Consider the following 21867-nt stretch of genomic DNA (forward strand, 5'->3'; position numbering starts at 1 on the left):
GGTAATTTAGTAAAATGTGGTTAGTACGTAAGTGGTTAAAAATAATAACCAATAACTTGTAATGCTTTGTACATTGTTTATGGACGAGTGTGAGTGTACAAAATGGAATTGGGTCTTTTGAAAAATGACTTATTGTGAATCACAAACAAAACTGTCATCACAAATCACCAAAAATTCTTACACCTCAGACCTGGGAGTCTGTAATTATGATGCAGTCATTCTTTGTGTGTCCAATTGAAAACAAACCTCTGAGGATATAATGAAAAGTTGTGGTTTGATAAGAGAAGCAAATGGATAAATGAATTAGGCTGTTACCCTACTCTATTTTCAAAGGTCGTAAAATACATAAACTTGAACAGAGATAACAATATTTTTAAACATGCTTCGGAGCACTATTATCTAAAAGTCTGTCACTCAACATAGTAGGACAATTCCAAAAGAGACGATAAACAGTAGTTGTCTTAATGGGCAGAAAGATGCCGGAGAAGGGGAAAAAAGCTTTTGAAGTAGGATCGGGTCTTGAAGACTGAATTTAAGAAGGTACTTTTGGCAAATTTGGGTTGAGGAGGCATTTTGAAGTCCTTTAAAGCTACGCTCTTAGAATCTGCCCAGAGATTCAATATCATGTGCTCCTTAACCAGTCCCGGCCTTTGAAAAGCCCTTGGTGCTTATAGAGGCTTGGGAAAGGCTTGTAACCTCAGTGACTACTTTGTTGTTGTTGTTGTTTTAACATCTTTATTGGCGTGTAATTGCTTTACAGTGGTGTGTTTCTGCTTTATAACAAAGTGAATCAGTTATACATATATCCCCATATCTCTTCCCTCTTGCGTCTCCCTCCCTCCCACCCACCCTCCCTATCCCACCCCTCTAGGTGGTCACAAAGCACCGAGCTGATCTCCCTGTGCTATGCTATGCGGCTGCTTCCCTTTAGCTAGCTATTTTACATTTGGTAGTGTATATATGTATATATGTACATGCCACTCTCTCACTTCGTCCCAGCTTACCCTTCCCCCTCCCCGTGTCAAGTCCATTCTCTGGTAGGTCTGTGTCTCTATTCGCCTCAGTGACTACTTTGAACTGCTATTTGAGACACCTGTAAAGTGCAGTGAAATTGATAATTCCCTGCTGGGAGATCGTTTTTTTTTCAAGTGCTTGTAATTAGGTCGAGATCATATATATTTTTAAAAGTTCCTGAAGTAATTTGTAATGTTCACAAATTGACTTATTCTTTCCTCTTAACAGCTGCATTTTCATTTTCTTAGCATGTTTATCACTCGTTGTTATTCTTTAAAAACTGATAAATAGATGTTGATCACATGTAATTAAAAGTAGTATATAATATAAATTCAAAACAAAGCTCACTTGGAAATAAGAACTTTCCCCTAAGCACATTAACTTACCTCTAACTCTATATACATAAGCCAAGTAAGCTTAAGCCGTGTTTTAAAAATTAATTTTTGTCAAAGGAATATATACATAGCTTTAAAAACCAGAAACAAGCATTTTCAACTCTATTATCTATTTCTTCTAATATTTACCTCATTGACTCTGCATAATATACATCTCCTACTGTCTCCTGAGTCATCATTTTAAAGCATTAGCTGCTGATTTCCTGTTATAGTAGGTGAGGATTTAGCTTTCTTAAATCACTCCTTAAATCATTCCTTTTCTCCATTTCTCTTTTGATATAGCTATTATTCCTTTTTGTGGTTGTTAAATCAGTAGTTTAAAATTATACTCATGACTTTTCTGCTACTTTCTAGGCAATTTCTCCAACTTTATCTTCTAACCTACTGAAAATTTAATTTTCTCTATGTTAGTTTTCATTTCTTAGAGCTCATTATTTGATAGTTCCTTTTTTCATTTTGAAAATAAGAGGAGTAACAATAAACAGTGTAATGTCTACATCTGAGAAGAGATTCAGATACACATTTGAAAAGAAAGAGAGTTAGAGAATTCAGAAGAATAAAGGGGAGTGTGGCAATATGCGAGAAAGAAGGTAAGACTTGTTGCTTATTATGAGAATGTTGGCATTCTCTCATTTTTTTTTAATTGAAGTATAGTTGATTTACAATGTTTTGTTAGTTTCAGGTGTACAGCAGAGTGATTCAGTTATGTATATATATGTGTGTGTGCCTGTGTATATTCTTTTTCAGATTCATTTCCCTTATAGGTTATTATAAAATATCGAGTATATATAGTTCCTTATGCTATACAGTAGGTCCTTGTTGGTTATCTATTTTGTATATAGTAGTGTGTATATGTTAATCCCAAACTCCTAATTTATCCCTCCCCCCCTCCTTTCCCCTTTGGTAACCATAAGTTTGTTTTCTATGCCTATGGGTCTATTTCTGTTTCGTACTTAAGTGCATCTGTAACATTTTTTTTTTACATTCTACATATAAGCGATATCATATGATTTGTCTTTCTCTGGCTTACTTCACTTAGTATGATAATCTCTAGGTCCATCCATGTTGCTGCAAATGGCATTCATTCTTTTTTATGGCTGAGTAATATTCCATTGTATGTATTTACCATATCTTCTTCATCCATTCATCTGTCAGTGGACACTTAGGTTGCTTCCATGTCTTGACTATTGTAAACAGTGCTGCAATGAACATTGGGGTGCATGTATCTTTTCAAATTATAGTTTTCTCCAGATATATGCCCCGGAGTGGGATCCCTGGATCATATGGTAATTCTGTTTATAGTTTTTTAAGGAACCTCCATACTGTTCTCCATAGTGGCTGTACCAATTTACATTCCTACCAACAGTGTAGGAGGGTTCCTTTGAGAATATTGACATTCTAACAGCTGGCAGTCCTGAGTTCTAAGAAAGTAGATGCTTTCAGCTCTGGCCTTTTCTTGGGGGCTTTCAGCCACTAGAAGAGTCTATCTTGAGATGATAGAAGAAAAACCGCCCATGATTTAGTCTCCTAAGTTCTGCACAGTGATTTAATTTCGTCACCATCTGGTCCATATACTGTGACTTTTTGCTCAATTATATGTGCAAATTCACATAAATGATTTCCAGCTGAATTATCAATTCTGACTCCTGTTACTTAATTTTTAGTAATATTAGAACTCATATATTTTCACATATTCTTTTAACTATAAATCTTGCCTTGATCTTAAAACTTTTTAGCTTCTCTTATTTTCCTCAGCTAATGCTCTTCTTCCCTTACCAACTTAATACATCATATTGTATTGTTACAGCAAAGTTTGCAACGTATGCATGTGTGTATTATCCTTATTCATTTACAGACAATCCTAGTACAACTGTATGTATTTCTCAGAGGCCATTATCTTATTAGGGGAATTTAAACCACTCAAAGCTAATTAAGAGTGCTGTAAAATGTAACCAGAGAATATGAATGTTTAATACAATCAAAAAATATTGGAAAATGCCTTAGAGAATACACCTTTAAATTATTCCCAGAAGTTTTATTAGGACGTTCCCTATAGATTCATATAAGTTTTTTTATCAGTTATGGCTCAAAGTTAAATTTCTCTTTTTGAGCTTAAAACTCTTGCTAGGAAAAAAGTACTGAATTTTTTTTTTTAAGTGTCATATAGTTCCTCTCCCTCCCCCCTGCTCCCACCCTTGTTTGTAGTTATCCTCTTGTTCTTGTTTCATGGATACAATCAATATCTTATTTCCCTAAAGATATTATAGTTTTTGTTTTAAGTTCTTTTCTGTTTCCTACTTTTTTTTTTTTCTTGCTTGGTTTTTGCTTTTACCATTGGAAACTTTTCTTTAGTGTCTAGTAGTCTTTGGCTATGTTCATATTTAAAAGTGAGGAATTATGGGACTTCCCTGGTGGTCCAGTGGTTAAGACTCCATGCTTCCACTGCAGGGGGCACAGGTTCAATCCTTGGTTGGGGAACTAAGATCCCACATGCCTTGCAGTGTGGTCAAAAAAAAAAAAGGGAGGAATTAAGCTAATAGGAAGCTCTGTTTACAAGGGTAAGGCTTTTGGGTTTTGATGTAGGTTGATTGGATCGTAAGCTGGCTTTTTTTTTAATTGAGAAATAATTGACATATAACACTGTAATTTTAAGGTATGCAGTGTGTTTATATATTGTAATATGATTACTTCAGGAGCATTAGCTAATACCTTTATCATGTCACATATTTATCATTTCTTTTTATGTTAATAGTAGGTAAGATTTAGTCTCTTAGTAACTTTAAAGTTTATAATACAGTATTATTGACTATAATCACTATATTGTACCTTAGTTCTCCAGAACTTATTTATTTACTAGTTACAAGTTTGTACCTTTAGTATCGCCCCAATTCCCCCATCCCCAGCCCTTGGTAACCGTGTTCCAAGTTTTTACAAGTTCAGTTTTCCAAGTTTTTACAAGTTCAGTTTTCTTAGATTCCACATATAAGTGAGATCATACAGTATTTGTCCTTCTCTGATTTACCTCACTTAGCATAATGCCTTTAAAGTCCATCTATGTTGTTCCAAATGGCAGGATTTCCTTCTTTCTCATGGCTAAATAATATTCTGTTGTATATATATATACACCACATCTTCTTTATCCATTCAGCTGTTGACAGACACTTAGGTTGTTTCCATATCTCGACTATTGTGAATAAAGATGCAATGAACATGGGTATGCAGATACTGCTTTGAGATACTGATTTCAGTTCCTTTGGATGTATACCCAGGAGTGGGATTGTTGGATCATATGGTACTTCAATTTTTAATTTTTTGAGGAACTGCCATACTGTTTTCCGTAAAGGTCAACTCAATTTACAATCCCACCAACTGTGCACAAGGGTCTCCTTTTCTCCATATCCTCACCAATGTTGTTATCTCTTGTCTTCTTGATAAAAGCCATCCTAACAGGTGTGAAGTGAAATCTCACTGTGGTTTTGATTTGCATATCCCTGATGATTAGTGATGTTGACCATCTTTTCATGTATTTTTTGGCCATTTGTATGTCTTCTTTGGAAAAATATCTATTCAGGTCCTTTGCCCATTTTTAATTGGATTATTTTCTTTTTTTTGCTGTTGAGTTGTATGAGTATATATTTTGGATATTAGACCTTTATCGGATATATGGTTTACGAATTCTCCCATTCTGTAGATTGTCTATTCAATTTATTGATGGTTTCCTTTGCTATGCAGAAGCTCTTTAGTTTAATGTAGTCCCAGTTATTTATTTTAGTTTTTGTTTCCTGTGTTTTGGTGACTTATCTAGGAAATCACTGCCTGGACCAATGTCAAGGATCTTTTCCTCTATGTTTTCTTCTGGAAGTTTTATGGCTCAGGTCTTACATTTGAATCTTTGATTGATTTTGAGTTAATTTTTGTGAATGCTGTAGGGTAAGTTTCATTCTTTTGCATGTGGATATCTAGTTTTCCTAGCACCATTTATTGAAGAAACTGTCCTTTCCCTATTGTGTATTCTTGGCACCCTTGTCAAAAATTAGCTGACTATATATATGGTACTATATATATGCCAGTACCATACTGTTGTTTTTTTTAAATAAATTTATTTTATTTATTTATTTTTGGCTGCAATGGGTCTTCGTTGCTGTGCGTGGGCTTTCTCTAGTTGTGGTGAGTGGGGGCTACTTTTCCTCGAGGTGCGCGGACTTCTCGTTGCGGTGGCTTCTCTTGTCGCGGAGCACGGGCTCTAGCACGCAGGCTCAGTAGTTGTGGCTTGAGGTCTGTAGAGCACAGGCTCAGTAGTTGTGGCGCACAGGCTTAGTTGCTCCGCAGCATGTGGGATCTTCCCAGACCGGTGCATGAACCCGTGTCCCCTGCATCAGCAGGCGGACTCCCAACCACTGCGCCACCAGGGAAGCCCCGCTTTCCTTGCTTTTGATGGCTTTGACAACTTTGAGGAGGACTAGTCACGTATTCTACAGAATGTCCCTCAGTTGGGATTTGTCTGATGTTTTTCTTAGGATTAGACTGGAGTTATGGGTTTTGAGAGGAAGACCACAGAGGTAAAGTGCTGTTCTTATCACACCGTGTCAAAGGTACATACTATCAACTGACCTCCCTGTTGATGTTAACCTTGATCATCTGGCTGACTAGTGTTTATCAGGTTTCTCCACTGTAAAGTACTCTCCCCGACCCCTCCCCACCGCCTTTCCATGTCGTATGCTTTGGAAAGCAGTCACTATGCACAGCCCACACTTCAGGAGTGAGGGGTGTATGCTCCACCTCCTTGGAGGTGGGGGGTATCTACATAAATTATTTGGAGTTATTCTGCGTGGGAAATTTGTCTTTTCTCCCATATTTATTTATTCATTCAATTTATTTGTATTAGTATGGCTTGATGGGTATTTATTTATTTATTTATTGGGTATTTATTTTATACTTTGGGTTATAATAAAGTAATACTTCATCTTGTTGCTCAAATTGTTCTAGCTTTGGTTACTGCAAACTCTTTCAGTTGGCCTTGTGTCCCTTTGATATATCCTCATCATTTGTTTTTGCTGTTGTTACTGTGTTTCGTTTTTTTAGCATTCTTACTTTTTTTGGCACTACAAGATGCTCAAGACTCATCTTGTATATACTCTGCCTAGTTCTAGAATCAGACATTTCTCCAAGGAGCCCTGGTTCTTTTTTTTTTTTTTTTGCTGTGGGGGTGTGGAGAATGATACTAGAAACCAAGATCTGAGTGCTAGGTATTCTTGTTGCTGCTGGGTATCATTGCTTCCAGGGTCTCTCAGCTTGCAGAGCAAGGAAATATATATGAGTATACCAACTTATGTACATATACATATCTACAAGTATTTATGTATATATATATAGTGTGTGTGTGTGTGTATATACAATATATCTAACCATCTGTATTTATATTAAGCTAATCGTGAGTTTATACTAATGGCCTCAACTCTAATCCAGAACCTGGATCATTCTAGCCTTCTCTACTCGCTTGTCTGTGGCCTCCCACTCTCGCAGAGAGAAAACAACCTCCTGCCATCCACTCTTCATTTACTTAATTGTCTAATTCCAGTATACATTCGGCCCTCTGTATCTGCAGACTTGAAAGCTGAAAGCTTTTCATATACACTTTTAGCCAATCTTTTTTTTTTTCAGCCTCTTGCTTTTCTGAAGTATCAAGGCCTTCAATTCCTGAGCATTTCTAGAGTTATAGATGTCATTGCTCGTTTCTTGGTGCAGTCACTCTCTGCAGGCACTGAGGTGTCAGTGTTTCCTCTGCTAAGCTGTTACTTCTCTGTCAGCTTTCTGTCTTCCAAAATTATGTTAAGCTCTCTTGTCCTTGTGGGTTTATGCCACACTTATGTATTTTGCAAATACAGCTCTTAATGTACAGTTGTGATAAAAAATAATTGTGTGCAGTTGATGTCTTTCTTTTCCCCCCCTTTTTAAAAAATCAAATTTATTTAGGTATTATTTACATACAGAATAATATGCACCCATTTTTTAAATTATTAAAGATTAATTAATTGATTTTTATTGAACTGTAGTTAACATACATGCTCATTTCTTCATGAGCATTCCCTGACTGCTCTTGGGTCAGGAATAAACCTATAAAAAACTATCAGTAGTATTCTTTTGAAACTTGCTGAAGTTAACATTTCTGCTTCATTTGTGGTTGCTCCCATGGCAACACCATAGTAACTGTAACTGCTGGCAGGGTTTGAAAGTTTCTACTTTGACTTTCTTTTATGGCAGTTTGCTCTTTCACACACACTCTTTCTTATTCTTTTGCAGCATGTGGAATACCAGCAGGGCAGACTGTTTTATATTATGGACAACTAACTTTGGACATATCATTAAAAAAATAGGGGACAGAATTCAAGATCTGTTTTCTTTAGTAACAGGAATAAAATATTTATAAAATTCCTAATTGTTTCTATAATTCCAATAAATGGAACTGGTACCTTCTAATGGTTTACAGTTATGGTTTTTTAAAAAGTTCATTCAAGTTTATTTATTTGCTTATTATTGAGGTATAGTTGATGCACAATATTATATAAATTTCAGGTGTACAACCTAGTGATTCACAATTTTTAAAGGTTATATTCCACTTGTAGTTTTTATAAAATATTGGCTACATTCCCTGTGTTGTACAGTATATCCTTGTAGCTCATTTATTTCATACATAGTAGTCTGTACCTTTTACTCCCCCACCCCTCTCTTGCCCCTCCTCCCTTCCCTCTCCCCACTGGTAACCACTAGTTTATTCTCTATATCTGCGAGTCTGTTTCTTTTTTGTTATATTCACTAATTTATTTTTCAGATTCCATATATAAGTAATATATATTTTATGTTTTACTGAATGTACTGAAAGGGCTGCATGCGTTTTTTTTATCCTAAGGGATTAAATGGGATGAGATAAAATAGCAATTTTAAGCAGGGGTACTGAACTAGGTGAAGGCTTAGATTAGAGAGATGCTTTTAGTGTGCCCACTATGGGATGCATGACTTCTCTTATGTGATCTCATTTACTTTTATTCTGCAAATGACGACAATGGAGCTATGAACCCTTTACAGATATGAACTTGGAGCCTTTGTCTTCAGTCAGGGCAGAGCCAAAGTGGGAAGTCAGGGCCTGTGCACTTTCCACTGGGCTTAGGTCCTGTATTTCTCTAGCTTAGGTTTCCCTAGCTTAGGTCCTGTATTTCCCCTGTGCTTTGCTTCCAGGTTAATGAGAGCCAGTGTAGCACAGTGGGTAAGCATGGACTCTGAAGCCACACTGCCTGCATTCAAATATCTATACTACCATGTACCACTTGGGATCTTTGCCTCAGTTTCTCTATCTGTAAAATGGAGAGAATGATAGTTGTGGTGGGAATTAATATTGTAAAACACCTAGTAAACATTATATCAATACAAGTGTTTACTAAATAATAGGTAAATTGTGTTGCACTTCTTGTCCTCCTACTGTGCTCAATACCAAAAGGAAAGCAGATATTGTCTTTAGGTCTTCCCATAAGGGCCAGCTCTGTGGAAACAGAAATGTGTATAGATGTGAGAGAGTTCCTTCTTACATGGACGGTTTGGGCCAGGCAGGTAATACGTTTTAACTAAAATGTCACTTAGCAGCGCTAACCCTCAAATGATGTTCTTAAGCAAAATCTAAGTGCTTATAAGACTTGTATATCGTTGAATAGCTACGTAGAGCTTTAATAAGGGTGAAAAATTCCAGTGGTTGAACTGAAATAATCAGATGAGGAATGGTAAAATAATCTAATTATTTTGTCTTTCTAAAGTGAGGGGGCTGAGCTAGATGACTTCAAATACATGTGATTTTTATAATCATTAAGCTTCTTGGTTTAGTCAGCTAGCTCAGACCTGGAATGTAGATGCTAATGTGCTTAGATTAAAAAATGGAATGATGTAATAGCTGAAAATCCTCTGGTGTCATTTGCCTAATTAAAATCCCCAAAGCTGCCTATCTGGCACATAAAAGCAACCACTAGATTGCAGAGATCTTTGGTTATAACTTTGTGTCCTTTTGTCCATGAGCCATTGTAACCCCTTATCCCTATGTTGAATAAGTCAATGACCTTGGTGCCGTACTGCACCTGAGGTTACTTTTTAAATGAAGGAATTAAGACAATATTGTTATCACCTGTAGGCGGGTGACCTGCCCAGGATGTTATCCAGTGCAGACTCTGGGACGGCACGTCTGTTTCAGAATACCAGTTCCACATGGGGAATTGAATAGTGTCAACAACTAAAGATTAGCCTTTGCTTGTTTGTAGAAACGACAAAGTAAAGGAGCTAGAAGAGTTCATAGTCTGAGGGGTAAACACACTGAAAAGGATAGTGTTTCTCATTCTGGGAGACGGTTTTATATCAGTCTGAGAAAAGCATCTGAGTAGTTTTAATCAAACACCCTGGGCTTAGGCTAGACTTCCAGTGGCTCATCCACATGATGGATGGATAAAGAGCACTGACTGGAGAATCAGTGGCTCCTGAAGAGGCAGCTGTTGAAGGTTCTCGCCAGGCAATTGTCTGGCAATTGTCTTGATAAATGAGACTATGCAGTTGCAAAGCAAACAAAGCCGAGGCCGCTAAGTTGACCAGGAAAAGTCATTTTTTTTCCGTTTGTATTGTAGCGCAGGTGCCTATAGGAGCAGAGAGACACTGGGGTGCCCAGCTGACCTTCATTAACATCAGATCAGTTGCTAATTTCAGTAAGCATTTGATTAGTATTTGGGATGTTATGGTCAGGAATTTCTTCATTTTCCCCCACTGGGAAGATCCTATTGAAGTGATATCTGTGTGTTTAGTTTTCCAAGTACTATTGACCCTTGAACAACTCAGAGGTTAGGGACGCTGGACCTTCCACACAGTCAAAAATTTACTTATAATTAATAGCCGGCCCTCTGTACAAGTGGTTCCCCCATATCTGTGATTCCACATCTACAGGCAGATTCAACCAACCCTGGATCATGTAGTACTGTATTATTTACTACTGAAAAGAATCCTTATGTAAGTGGACCCATGCAGTTCAAACCTGTGTCGTTCAAGGGTTAACTGTGGTTGGAATTCTTGACAATAACCCCACAGAATGCTGCTGCTAGTAGTAGCTATTAACTGAGTATCTATTGCATGGAAAAGGAAGAAAGGCAATACTATGTATTGTTTAAGAGCTGGGCACTGAAATGAAACTCCTGGGTTTCATTCCTCACTGTACTATTTACAGGCTTTGTGATTTTGAGCAAATTAACCTTTCTGGGCCTCAATTTTCTCATTTATAAAATGGAAATAGTAAGTGCTCCATCCACGTTAGCAGCTGTTGTTAACAGCATCGTTGTTGTTGTTGATTTCTTCAGCTGACCAATGACTGCGGGAAGAGTGCAAAGTCTGTTGTACCCATACATTGACCCCTTTCTGGGTCCTTCTCACATCAAGTATGATGGAGGGAGATAAGTGAGTGAACCAAATATCCTGGTGGTCTGAGACATTTCCCGTCTGTGACTTCAGTTTTTCTCTCCAGCAGCAGCTTCCCAGTGAGTACGGGTGAATTCATTCTTTCTCATGGATAATTTTTTTCTGGTTCATTAGCTGGGATATCAAGGTTTTCTGGCTTACCACTGTGAATAGATACACCTTTACTGATTTTTTTCCATTACCAATGGCTGTAAGCTAAGACATTTGATTGGTCACAAATTAAGGAGTTTGCCCCAACATTCTTTTTTTGGGGGGGGCGGTATGCGGGCCTCTCACTGTTGTGGCCTCTCCCGTTGCGGAGCACAGGCTCCGGACGCGCAGGTTCAGCGGCCATGGCTCACGGGCCCAGCCGCTCCGCGGCATGTGGGATCTTCCCGGACCGGGGCACGAACCCATGTCCCCTGCATCGGCAGGCGGACTCTCAACCACTGCGCCACCAGGGAAGCCCTGCCCCAACATTCTTGAAACCTCTCTGACCAGGGCAATACTTAGTCTTAATTAAGATAGTGCCCTTGAGGAGCAGAGAGTTAGGAGTTATATTCCTGTGCTGAGAAGAAAAGGACTAAAGAGAAAAGCCTGAGACTAGACGTTTGCAGAGCAGCTCAGCTGGTTGAGAGTTGGCTTTGTTTAACGCCCAACTTCTCAGAAGATTTTCCTCGGCTGAGTGGGCTTGGTGGGACATTAGCTTGAGAGTGTTGCTTAGCAACGAGATTTTGTGGGACCCAATTCTCAAAAGAGTCAAGCAACCCGTCCCCTGCCTACCCTCCACCAACCCTCAGCTACCATCCTGAGCCTCCTATTAGACAATCAAGTGTGTGCTGGAGGGAGGGACCAGAGACAGGGGGCAAAGTTTAATCTTTGAACTAAGCAGCCTGGAAGTATTTAATCTGTAGCACCTAGTTCCCCCGAGGGATCCAGCCTGGACTGGAAGTGGGCAGCGCTCCAGAGACGTGGGAGTGAACGCTGCACGGAAATACCTGCTCACCTTAGGAGAAACCAAACTTGGGGAGAATGTTTGCGGTACACTTGATGGCATTTTACTTCACCAAGCTGAAGGAGGACCAGATCAAGAAGGTAAGGACTCACAGAGCTGAGAGATATCTGGTCCAGTCTTCCCTGACAGAGTTAATTGATCCCGTGCCTACATGTGAAGAGATTTAAGAGAGCTTATTAGAAAAGGTACAGGGTGCAGAGAGGCAGTAAAAACTCACAGAAGGGGAAGAGGAAGTAAATCTCCCATGGGCTGCACATTGCATACTGTCCTGAGCCTTCAATTTCACTCCGACTTCAGATACCAGACGGGAAGCGGATGAGGAGAAAGTCTTTAGAAAGCTTGAAGACAAGTGTGTTTGATGTGAGGAATGTTTGGGGGAAAGGCTACAAAGAAGAGTCATTTTTAAAGAAAATTTGAGAACTCATTAAAGTAATTCACATGATTCTTCACATGCTTGGAAGGATATAAATACGGATACCAAGAGGGTGTGAGTTTTTACGTACAATATTCAAAATATATATTGTTGGCACGTGCTGTTGGCCAGTGGTGTGCTCTTAATTATGTGCATTATTTTGCCACTTTGCACAAGAAACCTGTCTACAAAATTGATTCCAAGGTCGGCTGGTTAAAAGTTGCCAAGGCTCAAATGGGGGCCAGCCACCAGCATTCTCTCCTGGCAGCCTAGAATGAGCCTAGCCTGCCCCTCTACCCACACCAGCTGCCAGTGGCAGGGCTCTGGGCACGAGCATCTCTCAATTTATAGATAACAGAAGTCCTCCCAGCAGGTGGATTTAGCCAAGATTACCCAGGTATTTAAAGTGGAGTGAGGATTAAACCCAAACCTCTGAATCCTCCTTCAGCATTCTTTCCATTGTATCGTGATGCCTCCTGGCTTTTCAAACTGAAAGAAAGAAAGCATGGCACCTGACAGCCCTCCTGTGCTGGGTGGGATAACCTCCCACTACATTCTGTTCATTAGGGAGTTGGGTTGCAGGTTATAGCAAATCTTAAAATATTGTAAATCAATCAGTTATCTTAATTTTCATTTATTGATTAGATTCAGAGAGCTCTCTACTAGCTTCTTAAGGAGGTGGAAAAGTCCTACAGTACTGCTTAAGAATTCATTTTCTGTTACAACCTCTTAGTAAAGATGTAACCTGCATGGTGTCTCTCCAGCCCTGAAGGGGAGTCTTTGGACCTTTATACCTCTAGTTCTAACAAATTAGTTTCGTTTCCTTGGGCCCCTTTGTGGTGGTTAACCTTTAGTTACACCCAAGAATCAGGCTAGACATGTTTGTCCACCAGCCCAGGTGCAGGCCCAGGAGGTGGGATTGCAGCCTCCACTGGTCTGTTCCAGGTCCTTCTGGGAGGAGGGTCAGCGTTTGTCAAGGCCTGGGGTTGACCCCTTTCTCTCTCCCAGGGGAAGGCAAGATAGCTAAGCGTGAGCTGAGCAGGGATAGTCAGGAGCACTTTCCAGCCACCTTGATGAGTGAGCCAGCAGGTGTCTGGGGTAGCAAGGGTGGCCAGTTTATGAGTTGCTGCGTTGAGTCATAGGTTCTGAGAACACCAACTCGTTCACTTCTCCTCGTGGTGACAACACACCTGGTCAAAAGGCACGGGCTCTTCCTCTGTCCCGGTCAGGTAGCCAGTCCCCTCCATAGTTTCTGTGCTTCCTGCTTCTAGAGTTGTCAAGATCCTGGGTGCTACTTGCCTCCGAGGGTTACTATGCAGACCCTGGAACAATTTTTTAAAATTTCCTTATACGAACATTAAAACTAAACCAAAACAAAACAGGAAGGAAGGGGAAGGAAGAAGGAAGGAAGGAAAGAAGGAAGAGAAAGAGAAAGGAAGGAAAGAAGGAAGACAGAGAAAGAAAAAGAAAGGAAGGGGGGAGGGGAAGGAAAGGGGGGAGGGGAGAGGAGAGGAGATCTTTTCCAATTCGATGTAGTGACATTATTTGACCTATTGATAACATTGGACTGGGTCTGGTCACTGACCTGCAGATTGTTCATTCATAAGAGAAGAACTGGTTAGGTTTTTCCCTGTGTACTTTTTACAGTTTAGTAAGTCAACATTACGAAAAGTGGAAATGTTACCTTTAATCCCACCCTTCTCACAGACACTGTCACGTTTGCCACGTGGAAGCCCTTGTTGTCTTTTTTCACAGTGGATGTTTTTACAGTTATATTGTGTTTACCACTGTGGATCTGTATAGTTCACTTACTGTTAAAACGTAGCCACTCAAGTACATTTCTCCATAATTATCTTCCTAAAATTCAGTCAAGTTGGATATGCCATAATTTAACCTTTTCCCTCTTGTTGGACATTCAGCCACTTTCATAAACATTTTTTTAACAAATAAAATATTGCTATGATAAACATTGGTGTGTATTTAATGTTCTCCATATTTGGGATTGTTTCCTAAGGATAGATTCCCAGAAGTGACATCACTGGGTTCAAGAGTTGAACCATTTTATGACTCTGGATTCATAATACAGGATCTTTGGACTAAGTGATCTGTAAAGTCCCTTTGGGCTCCCACATCCTGTAATTCAGCAGCTCTGAGCCTGCAGTTTTGAATTTGCTCTTCGTATGTTAAATGTGATGCTTGTTGGCTCTTTTGTTTAGAAGATATCTGGTGTCACATGGTTTGTGAGTCACTCCAAGAGTGGGCTTGGCTTTCTGAACTCAAGTACCCTCCCTTGGTGCCTGCAACGTGTGGGCCTGCTTATACAGGCCTCAAATCACCTGTTTGGATTTAAAATACAGCCTTTTTGTCCCAGCATGTGTTTCATTCTTCCCTTCTAACTACTGTACCAGGTGCTGTGGAAGATACAAAGAATAAACAAGAAACTGACGCTAAGTTGACATTTGTCATAACTTTAACTTACTGAAAGAGCAGGAGTAGTAACCCAAAGTCCTGAATGACTGTTAAACTTCAGCTGGCAAACTACCCCAAAGGGCCTCAAAACCACTACTTACATACAAAGGATGGTGCTATGGGGTTACCTGGAGGAGGTCTTTATACTCTGGGGCTGAGCAGAAATGAGCAGTCCGTTCAGGGGCACTGTCTGAAGGGCCTTGGGGTGATAAAGAAGCAAGTTTAGGTTCCGTGTAGTACATCTCACCCTTCCCCAAACCCCAATTACTTGGGTCATGTCCCTTCTGTCGGTTTTCTCCTTGTGTGTTGCTGTGCCAACCAATTAGTCATAAACAGACTCGGGGTGAACAGAAAGCCCTTAATGAAGCATGACCTGATTCCATCCTATCTTCTCAAATATGCTGAAAGCCCAATTGTCCTCTTGTTAGTGTCTCTCTGATGGTTTTCTGGCCTCTCGCTGGGCCCCCAAGCCCCTGGAGCCATGGACCACTTCACTGGCTTAGGACTCCATACTGGCCCTGGACTGAACTGGGATGCCTGCCCTCTAGGGCTGGCTGATGACTGCGTACCTGTCTTATGATAAAGGTCATGTGACCCCTGGACTTTGGTATAACTTGTCTGTGGGGCTTGTGGGTCCTGCACAAAGCTGTGAAGCAAAACCAGGCCATGGAGCGAGGAATATGGAGACTGCATTAGAGTCCCAGGGCTGCCACTTACCTGTGGCTCTCCTAATGCTGCTTAATGGCTCTGAGCCTTGGAGTCTCCCCATCTCTCAATTAGGAGCAATAATTTGGCCTTACCTGACTGCCTCCAATGGATGTCTTGGAGGTTAGATGAGGTGACATACATGAAAGCACTTTGTATACTGCAACAAATGTTCTTAGCCTTAGATAAAAGTGTGGGAGAGAAGTTCCTGCAGGAATGTGCCAAGATGAAGCCTCCCTGTGACCTGGATGAATAGAGAGGCTGTTCAGTAGATAAAGCAGGGTGGCAATACAGGGCACCTGTGCCGCTGTCCCTCCTCCTGGTACTCCATCCCAGCGAGCCCTGGGAATCTAGGCTGCCACCACCAAGTGATTGGCGTTAGCACGGGGAGGAAGGTAATATGATGTGACTTACAGCCTTCAAATGGACTGTGCACAGCAATAGTAATTTTTATATCTTCCCTCCACGGGGGTAGTGGTCCTTTGTCCCAGTTTTCTGGTTACTTGAGTGACATGCTCTCATTTCCAATAGCAATCTGATCTGGCTTTAAAAATTAAACTTCATCTTAGTTAAAACAACCTCAGTTAAAAACAAAATGGAAGTTTAAAGCACTGGACTTTAGAGGTTGCACTTGGAAACTGAATTTAGCTCTGCTCTTCCTAGCGGCCCATAAACAAGGGGAAACGTGTGAATGTATATTGTTACCATTGCACAAAAGAAAGGTTCCATGTTTAGGAATTTGAGGTTCAAGCTATAGCTAGTCTTTTATAGAGAGGAGTAGGACAACGGTGAGGGCCTTGAACCGGGAATTAGAAATTGAATCCTTCTTCATTTTTGCCCCTCCATTGTCCCATCAGAGAAATGGGGGAATCATTTTTTCCTCAGAGCTTGTTTCTCAGAGGAATAAGTCCCCACCTCCCTGGCTTTCCATTCCATTCTGTTCTAACTCCCCAGCTTGATGAGGGGTCAGGCAAGGGGCCTTTGGGAATCCACATCGAGAAGCTGTCCCGAGTCAGGAAGGCAGCTTCATGCCTGGAGTGGGAATTTACAGCCTGAATGGTGGACAGGTGTCCCCAGCAGCCAACCCTGATCACTCTGCTCTCTGTTCCAGGTGGACAGGTTCCTGTATCACATGCGGCTCTCCGATGAGACCCTTTTGGACATCATGGCTCGGTTCCAGGCTGAAATGCAGAAGGGCCTGGGGAAGGACACCAACCCCACAGCGTCGGTGAAGATGCTGCCCACCTTTGTCAGGGCCATTCCAGATGGCTCAGGTGAGTGGAGCTGGGGGCTGCCAGGTACCCTGATCCCCCTGGTTCCCTCTTGGCTGATGGGTAACTGAAGTTTGCTTCTGTTCCCTGGCTTACCTCTCCCGCCCTCTCTCCACATCCCCCCACCCCACTGACTCTCTATGCTTCAGTCATGCTCAGTACCAAAAGTTTTTGTTTTGTTTTTTTTTATAATAGTGTTTATTTATTTTTACTTGTGGACAGTTTGCTTTATTTATTTATTTATGGCTGTGTTGGGTCTTCATTTCCGTGCGAGGGCTTTCTCTAGTTGTGGCAAGCGGGGGACACTCTTCATCGCGGTGCGCGGGCTTCTCACTATCGTGGCCTCTCTTGTTGCGGAGCATAGGCTCCAGACGCGCAGGCTCAGTAATTGTGGCTCACGGGCCCAGTTGCTCCGTGGCATGTGGGATCTTCCCAGACCAAGGCTCGAACCCGTGTCCCCTGCATTGGCAGGCAGATTCTCAACCACTGCGCCACCAGGGAAGCCCAGTACCAAAAGTTTTGAGCCAAAGTTCAAATGCACCTTGTTTCTTCCCTGCCTGCCTTAGCCCTACACACTCTGTTCCCTCTCCTGTTGGAGAATCCCAACACTCTTCCCCTTACGGACACCAGTTTGGCTTTTCCATCTCAGTGTAGAGGTTACTGCCTCCATCTGGGAAGCATCCCCATGCTGGATTAGGTTCTTGTCAGAGCGCCTGTCAGCCTGCTGTGTATGAGAGTCTCCCCACGGGACCATCACTCCCTGAGGGCAGGGTCTGTGTCTTCTTCACCACAGCGCTCTGAGCGCTGCGTAGTGTTTGATGCATACTAGGCCTGAAATATTTGTAGAACGCATAGTAAATGGCATTTCACTCCTAGTATCTAGATTCTAGGCTATAGAGAGGAAGTGGTGGAAGATAGTATGACGTAGTGGCAAAAATATTAAATAATAATTGAAGAAACCTAGGTTCTAGGCCCAGCTCTGTCATATCTCAGTGACCTTTGGCAGAATGCTTAGCCTCAATTTTTCTGTCTGTAAAATGTGCTTTCTACTGCTGCTGTAATAAGTTAGCACAAACTTAGCAGCTTTAAACAATGCAAATTAATTTTCTTACAACTCTGGCGGTCAGAAGTTTGCAGTGGGTCTCCCTGGGCTATAATCTAGGTGTTGGCAGAGTACATTCCTTCTGGAGGCTCTGGGGAAGAAGCTGTTTGCTTGCCTTTTCCAGCTTCTAGAGGCCACCTGCGTTCCTTGACTCATGCCCCTTTCCATCTTCAAGCCCCAGTATAGCATTTTCAAATCTCTGACTCTGACCCTTCGGCCTCCCTCTTCCACATTTAAAAACCCTGTGATTACATTAGGCCCACTCAGATAATCCAGCATAATCTCCCAACCTCAAGGTCAACTCATGAGCAATTCTGATTCTATCTGCAACCTTAATTCCCCCTTGTTACATAACCTAACATAGCCATAGGATCTGGGGATTGCAGTGTAAACATCTTGGGGGAGCCATTATTTTGCTTACCAGAGCCTAGAGACCTCTAGAGGGAATCTGTGAGGCCCCATCAAACTCCTTCACTCTCAGCCTCTGGGTAAAGCCATAGGAGGGAAAGGAACTGGTATCTACCAGGCACCTACCAGTCACAAGGGAAGGGGGACAGGAAGTGCCCATCTTGTGATTTGAAGGTGACAGTGGTTCTTCAGGCCCCACCCCAGCTGCCTCTCTTCTTGGCCTGTGTCTCCAGGCAGCCTCCTAGGCCTCCTGGAGGGTGAGCCTTGCAAGTTGAGCCCAGGAGCCCCAGTGTCATCAGCTGATGGGCCCAGGGGTCTGCATTAGGACAGGGGTCCCGCACTTGCCTGAGCATAAGACTCACCTGGGACGATTCCTAAACATATGGCTTCTCGGGCCTCTCCCCCTGGAGATGGTGAATTTCCAGGAATATACACGTTCAGTCCTCCTGCGCCTTTGGGAGATGCTGCACTAGGGAGTGGGGAAGGAGCACAAGCCCTGGCAGTGGCTTAGGAGAAGGAAACCCCTGGTGTCCACGGCTGCCTGGAGCCACTGAAAGATCACTGGAGGATCATCTACAGCTGGCGGATTCTCAAGGAAACCTCACCTTCTTGAAAGATCATTTCTTTTTTTTTAAATTAGTGTTCTTTTTATTTTTTAAAATTGTGACATAATTGACATATAACATTAGTTTCAGGTGTACAACATACTGATCAATATTTATATATATTAGGAAAAGATCGCAACAGAAAGTCGAGTTACATCCATCAACACACACGGTTACAAATTTTTTTTTCCTGTGATGAGAACTTTTAAGATCTCTCTTAGCAACTTTCCAATATGCAATACAGTATTATTAACTATGGTCACCAAGCTGTACATTACAGCCCCATGATGAGAAGTCATAATGATCTTAATACTCACCGTAAAGATCTTGATGGCCCCCCTGCTGCTGTTGCCCTCTTCTTCTAGGCAGGTCCTCCTTTCCTTGGGATCCAATGAGTCCTTTCTCTGTGTCAGAGTTACAGAAGGGATCACACCATGTGGTTTTTATTAAAATCCTCCAATCTGGGCTTCCCTGGTGGCACAGTGGTTGAGAATCTGCCTGCTAATGCAGGGGACACGGGTTCGAGCTCTGGTCTGGGAGGATCCCACATGTCGCGGAGCAACTAGGCCCGTGAGCCACAACTACTGAGCCTGTGCGTCTGGAGCCTGGGCTCCGCAACAAGAGAGGCCGCGATAGTGAGGGGCCCATGCACTGCGATGAAGAGTGGCCCCCGCTCGCCGCAACTAGAGAAAGCCCTCGCACAGAAACGAAGACCCAACACAGCAAAAATAAAATAAATAAATTAATAAACTCCTACCCCCAACATCTTCAAAAAATAATAATTATTATTATGGTTTTTTTAAAAAAAAAAATCCTCCAGGGCTTCCGTGGTGGCGCAGTGATTGAGAGTCTGCCTGCCGATGCAGGGACACGGGTTCGTGCCCCGGTCCAGGAAGATCCCACATGCTTGCATACCGCAAAAAAAAAAAAAAAATCCTCCAATCTATCCTGGTTGGTGTCAGAGGTGTTTTCCCAAAATCTCAACCAGGTCTTGGTTAAAATCTTTCTTAAAGTCTTTCTGTGGCTCCCCCTCACCTGGATAAATCCCAGATTTCTTGGAGGTGGGGTGGCTTTTCCAAATCCTTCCTAATTTAACCCGAGACTGCCCGCCAGTCTCATTTCTGTCACACGTCCCTCCTGCTCAGAAGCGCAGACCTTTCCCACCCCAGGCAATCTCATTCCTTTGCTCCTGGCCTCCTCTCCCTGGACCCCTGCTCTCCTCTGTCTGGCTGGCTGACTCGCTCTCTTTCTTCATCACTCAGCTCTGTATCACCTCCTCTGGGGTGATGACTCCTGCTCTGATTTAGTAGACACTGCTCCCTGTGCTTCCCACAATCAGAGCATGTGCCCTACTGTGTGGAAATGGTTTATTTACTTGCCTGTATTTCTGATGGGCTTCCCAGGGGGCCCACAGTCTTTCGTCTTTGCATCCCTAGCACCTGTTATGTCACTTGTCACAAAGTCAGTGCTCAGTAAATGTTCATACGTACATGGATCATGTGATCGACCCTCGTTCCTGTGCAACACCTGTGATAACACCTGTGAAAGCAGCTCTTGCTTGGTACATGATGAGTGCTAATAAAGTTGCACAGGATTAGGTCCTTGGAGTCCCTCCCTGAATAAATGGCTCCATCAGGTTCCTTTCAGGGCTGATCTAGGGAGATAAAGAGTCTTGCTTTCCAGAAATCTCCACAAAAGCAAAATATCCAGCTGGCTGGGTCTATAAATGAGGACTCTAAACCTTGTTCCATGGACCTGCAGCAGCAGCTTGTTCAGAAATGTAAAATCTCAGGCCCCACCTCCACTGAATCATAGTCTGCATGTTAACAAAATTCTTGGGCGACTTACATGCACATTAAAGTTTGAAGAGCGGTGCTCCACGCCATTGGGAGGGCTTGCCGCTAGTTCCTTGATTGCTAGGAACAGAGAAACCCAGTCAAGGCAGGTCAGGAAAGGAGGCTTGTAGTACAAGGACACATAAACCCAAAAGGGAGACACACAGGACCTTGTGGGAATCTGAGGGCAGGAACCGTGGTGCACTCAGGCTTCAAGGGAACTGGAACTTAGGAATTTTCCTCCACGGTTTCAGCCTACATACATATGGCCACCTCGGCTACCCAGCCTACCTCTGATGTTTGGGATGCTTCCACTTTAGTTTTTACCACCTACTAGCAATTTCCCTCTATGTTTTATTTCACATTTCACGAGGAGTGAATCTGAATGGCCAGCTGGTTCCTTAGATTCATGCAGCTGTGTTTAGGGTCACATGGTACCAAAGAAAGACCACTTGGGTAACCAGATTTGTGGTCATGGAGTTTCACTTACACGTGCCTTGGCCATATGTCATGAAGCATGCCTGGTACGTGCAGCCACTTTTCCAGCACAGATAATTCTATACAAAGACTTGTTGGTTCAAGGGTTTGCACACATGAGTTCCCATCCCATATCTCTGGCTGATGCTGAAGATACTGGCAGGGTCCTAGGCAGGAACTCTGGCTGGAATCTGAGTTGAAGTCATCAGGGTGGGCTGCCTCACCCCAACACATATGTCATTTCCACCTTTTTATTAATAGCATCTGTCTTATACTGGACTCAGTCAGGTTACATTTTCTCCTTTTGGGGTGGCTCTGGCCCAAAATATTAAGCAGCCTTGCTCCTTAAGGACCAGCATTTGGTTCTTGTCTCCTTTCCCTCCTGGAGTGTCTCCTCTCTGCCCATAAGACTGAGGCTCGTTTGGGGCTGCTTTCTCTTCCCTGCACTCCCCCTGCCTTTTCTGCCGTATGCCCGTTTTCCGGAGTATCAGCTCTCTCCTCCCTGTTGCCGGGGTTGGGGTGGGCTAGAATAAGCTCCACCGTCAAGGCCCATTTCTAATACCACCTGCGTGAAGGGAGTTCACATTTGCCCTCTCCAGATGAACGCGTTTATTCCCTACTGGATGGCCCAGTGGGCAGGGCTGAGGCTGCAGAGGCAGGCAGACTTGGGTTGCACCCCAGCTTTGCC

General features: G+C 42.4%; 1 protein-coding gene across 4 annotated transcripts in view; it reads left to right on the forward strand.

Annotated features, from left to right (window-relative positions):
- The first annotated feature begins 9527 nt into the window (after window positions 1–9527).
- HKDC1 (hexokinase domain containing 1) overlaps window positions 9528–21867 on the forward strand; it is a 42417-nt gene continuing 30077 nt past the window's right edge. For 2 of the 4 annotated variants that reach the window (XM_060126271.1, XM_060126274.1), the window contains exons 1-4: window positions 9528–10141; window positions 10784–10960; window positions 11795–11975; window positions 16593–16755. In XM_060126271.1, the coding sequence (XP_059982254.1) occupies window positions 11913–11975; window positions 16593–16755 (226 nt within the window). In that variant the 5' untranslated portion in view covers window positions 9528–10141; window positions 10784–10960; window positions 11795–11912. Of the gene's footprint in view, window positions 10142–10783; window positions 10961–11453; window positions 11976–16592; window positions 16756–21867 lie in introns of those variants that run through there. The other 2 variants (XM_060126273.1, XM_060126272.1) reach the window with 2 other exon arrangements.

This window comes from Lagenorhynchus albirostris, chromosome 16, assembly GCF_949774975.1.
Source record: "Lagenorhynchus albirostris chromosome 16, mLagAlb1.1, whole genome shotgun sequence".
In the NCBI taxonomy this organism is placed as follows: Eukaryota; Metazoa; Chordata; class Mammalia; order Artiodactyla; family Delphinidae; genus Lagenorhynchus; species Lagenorhynchus albirostris.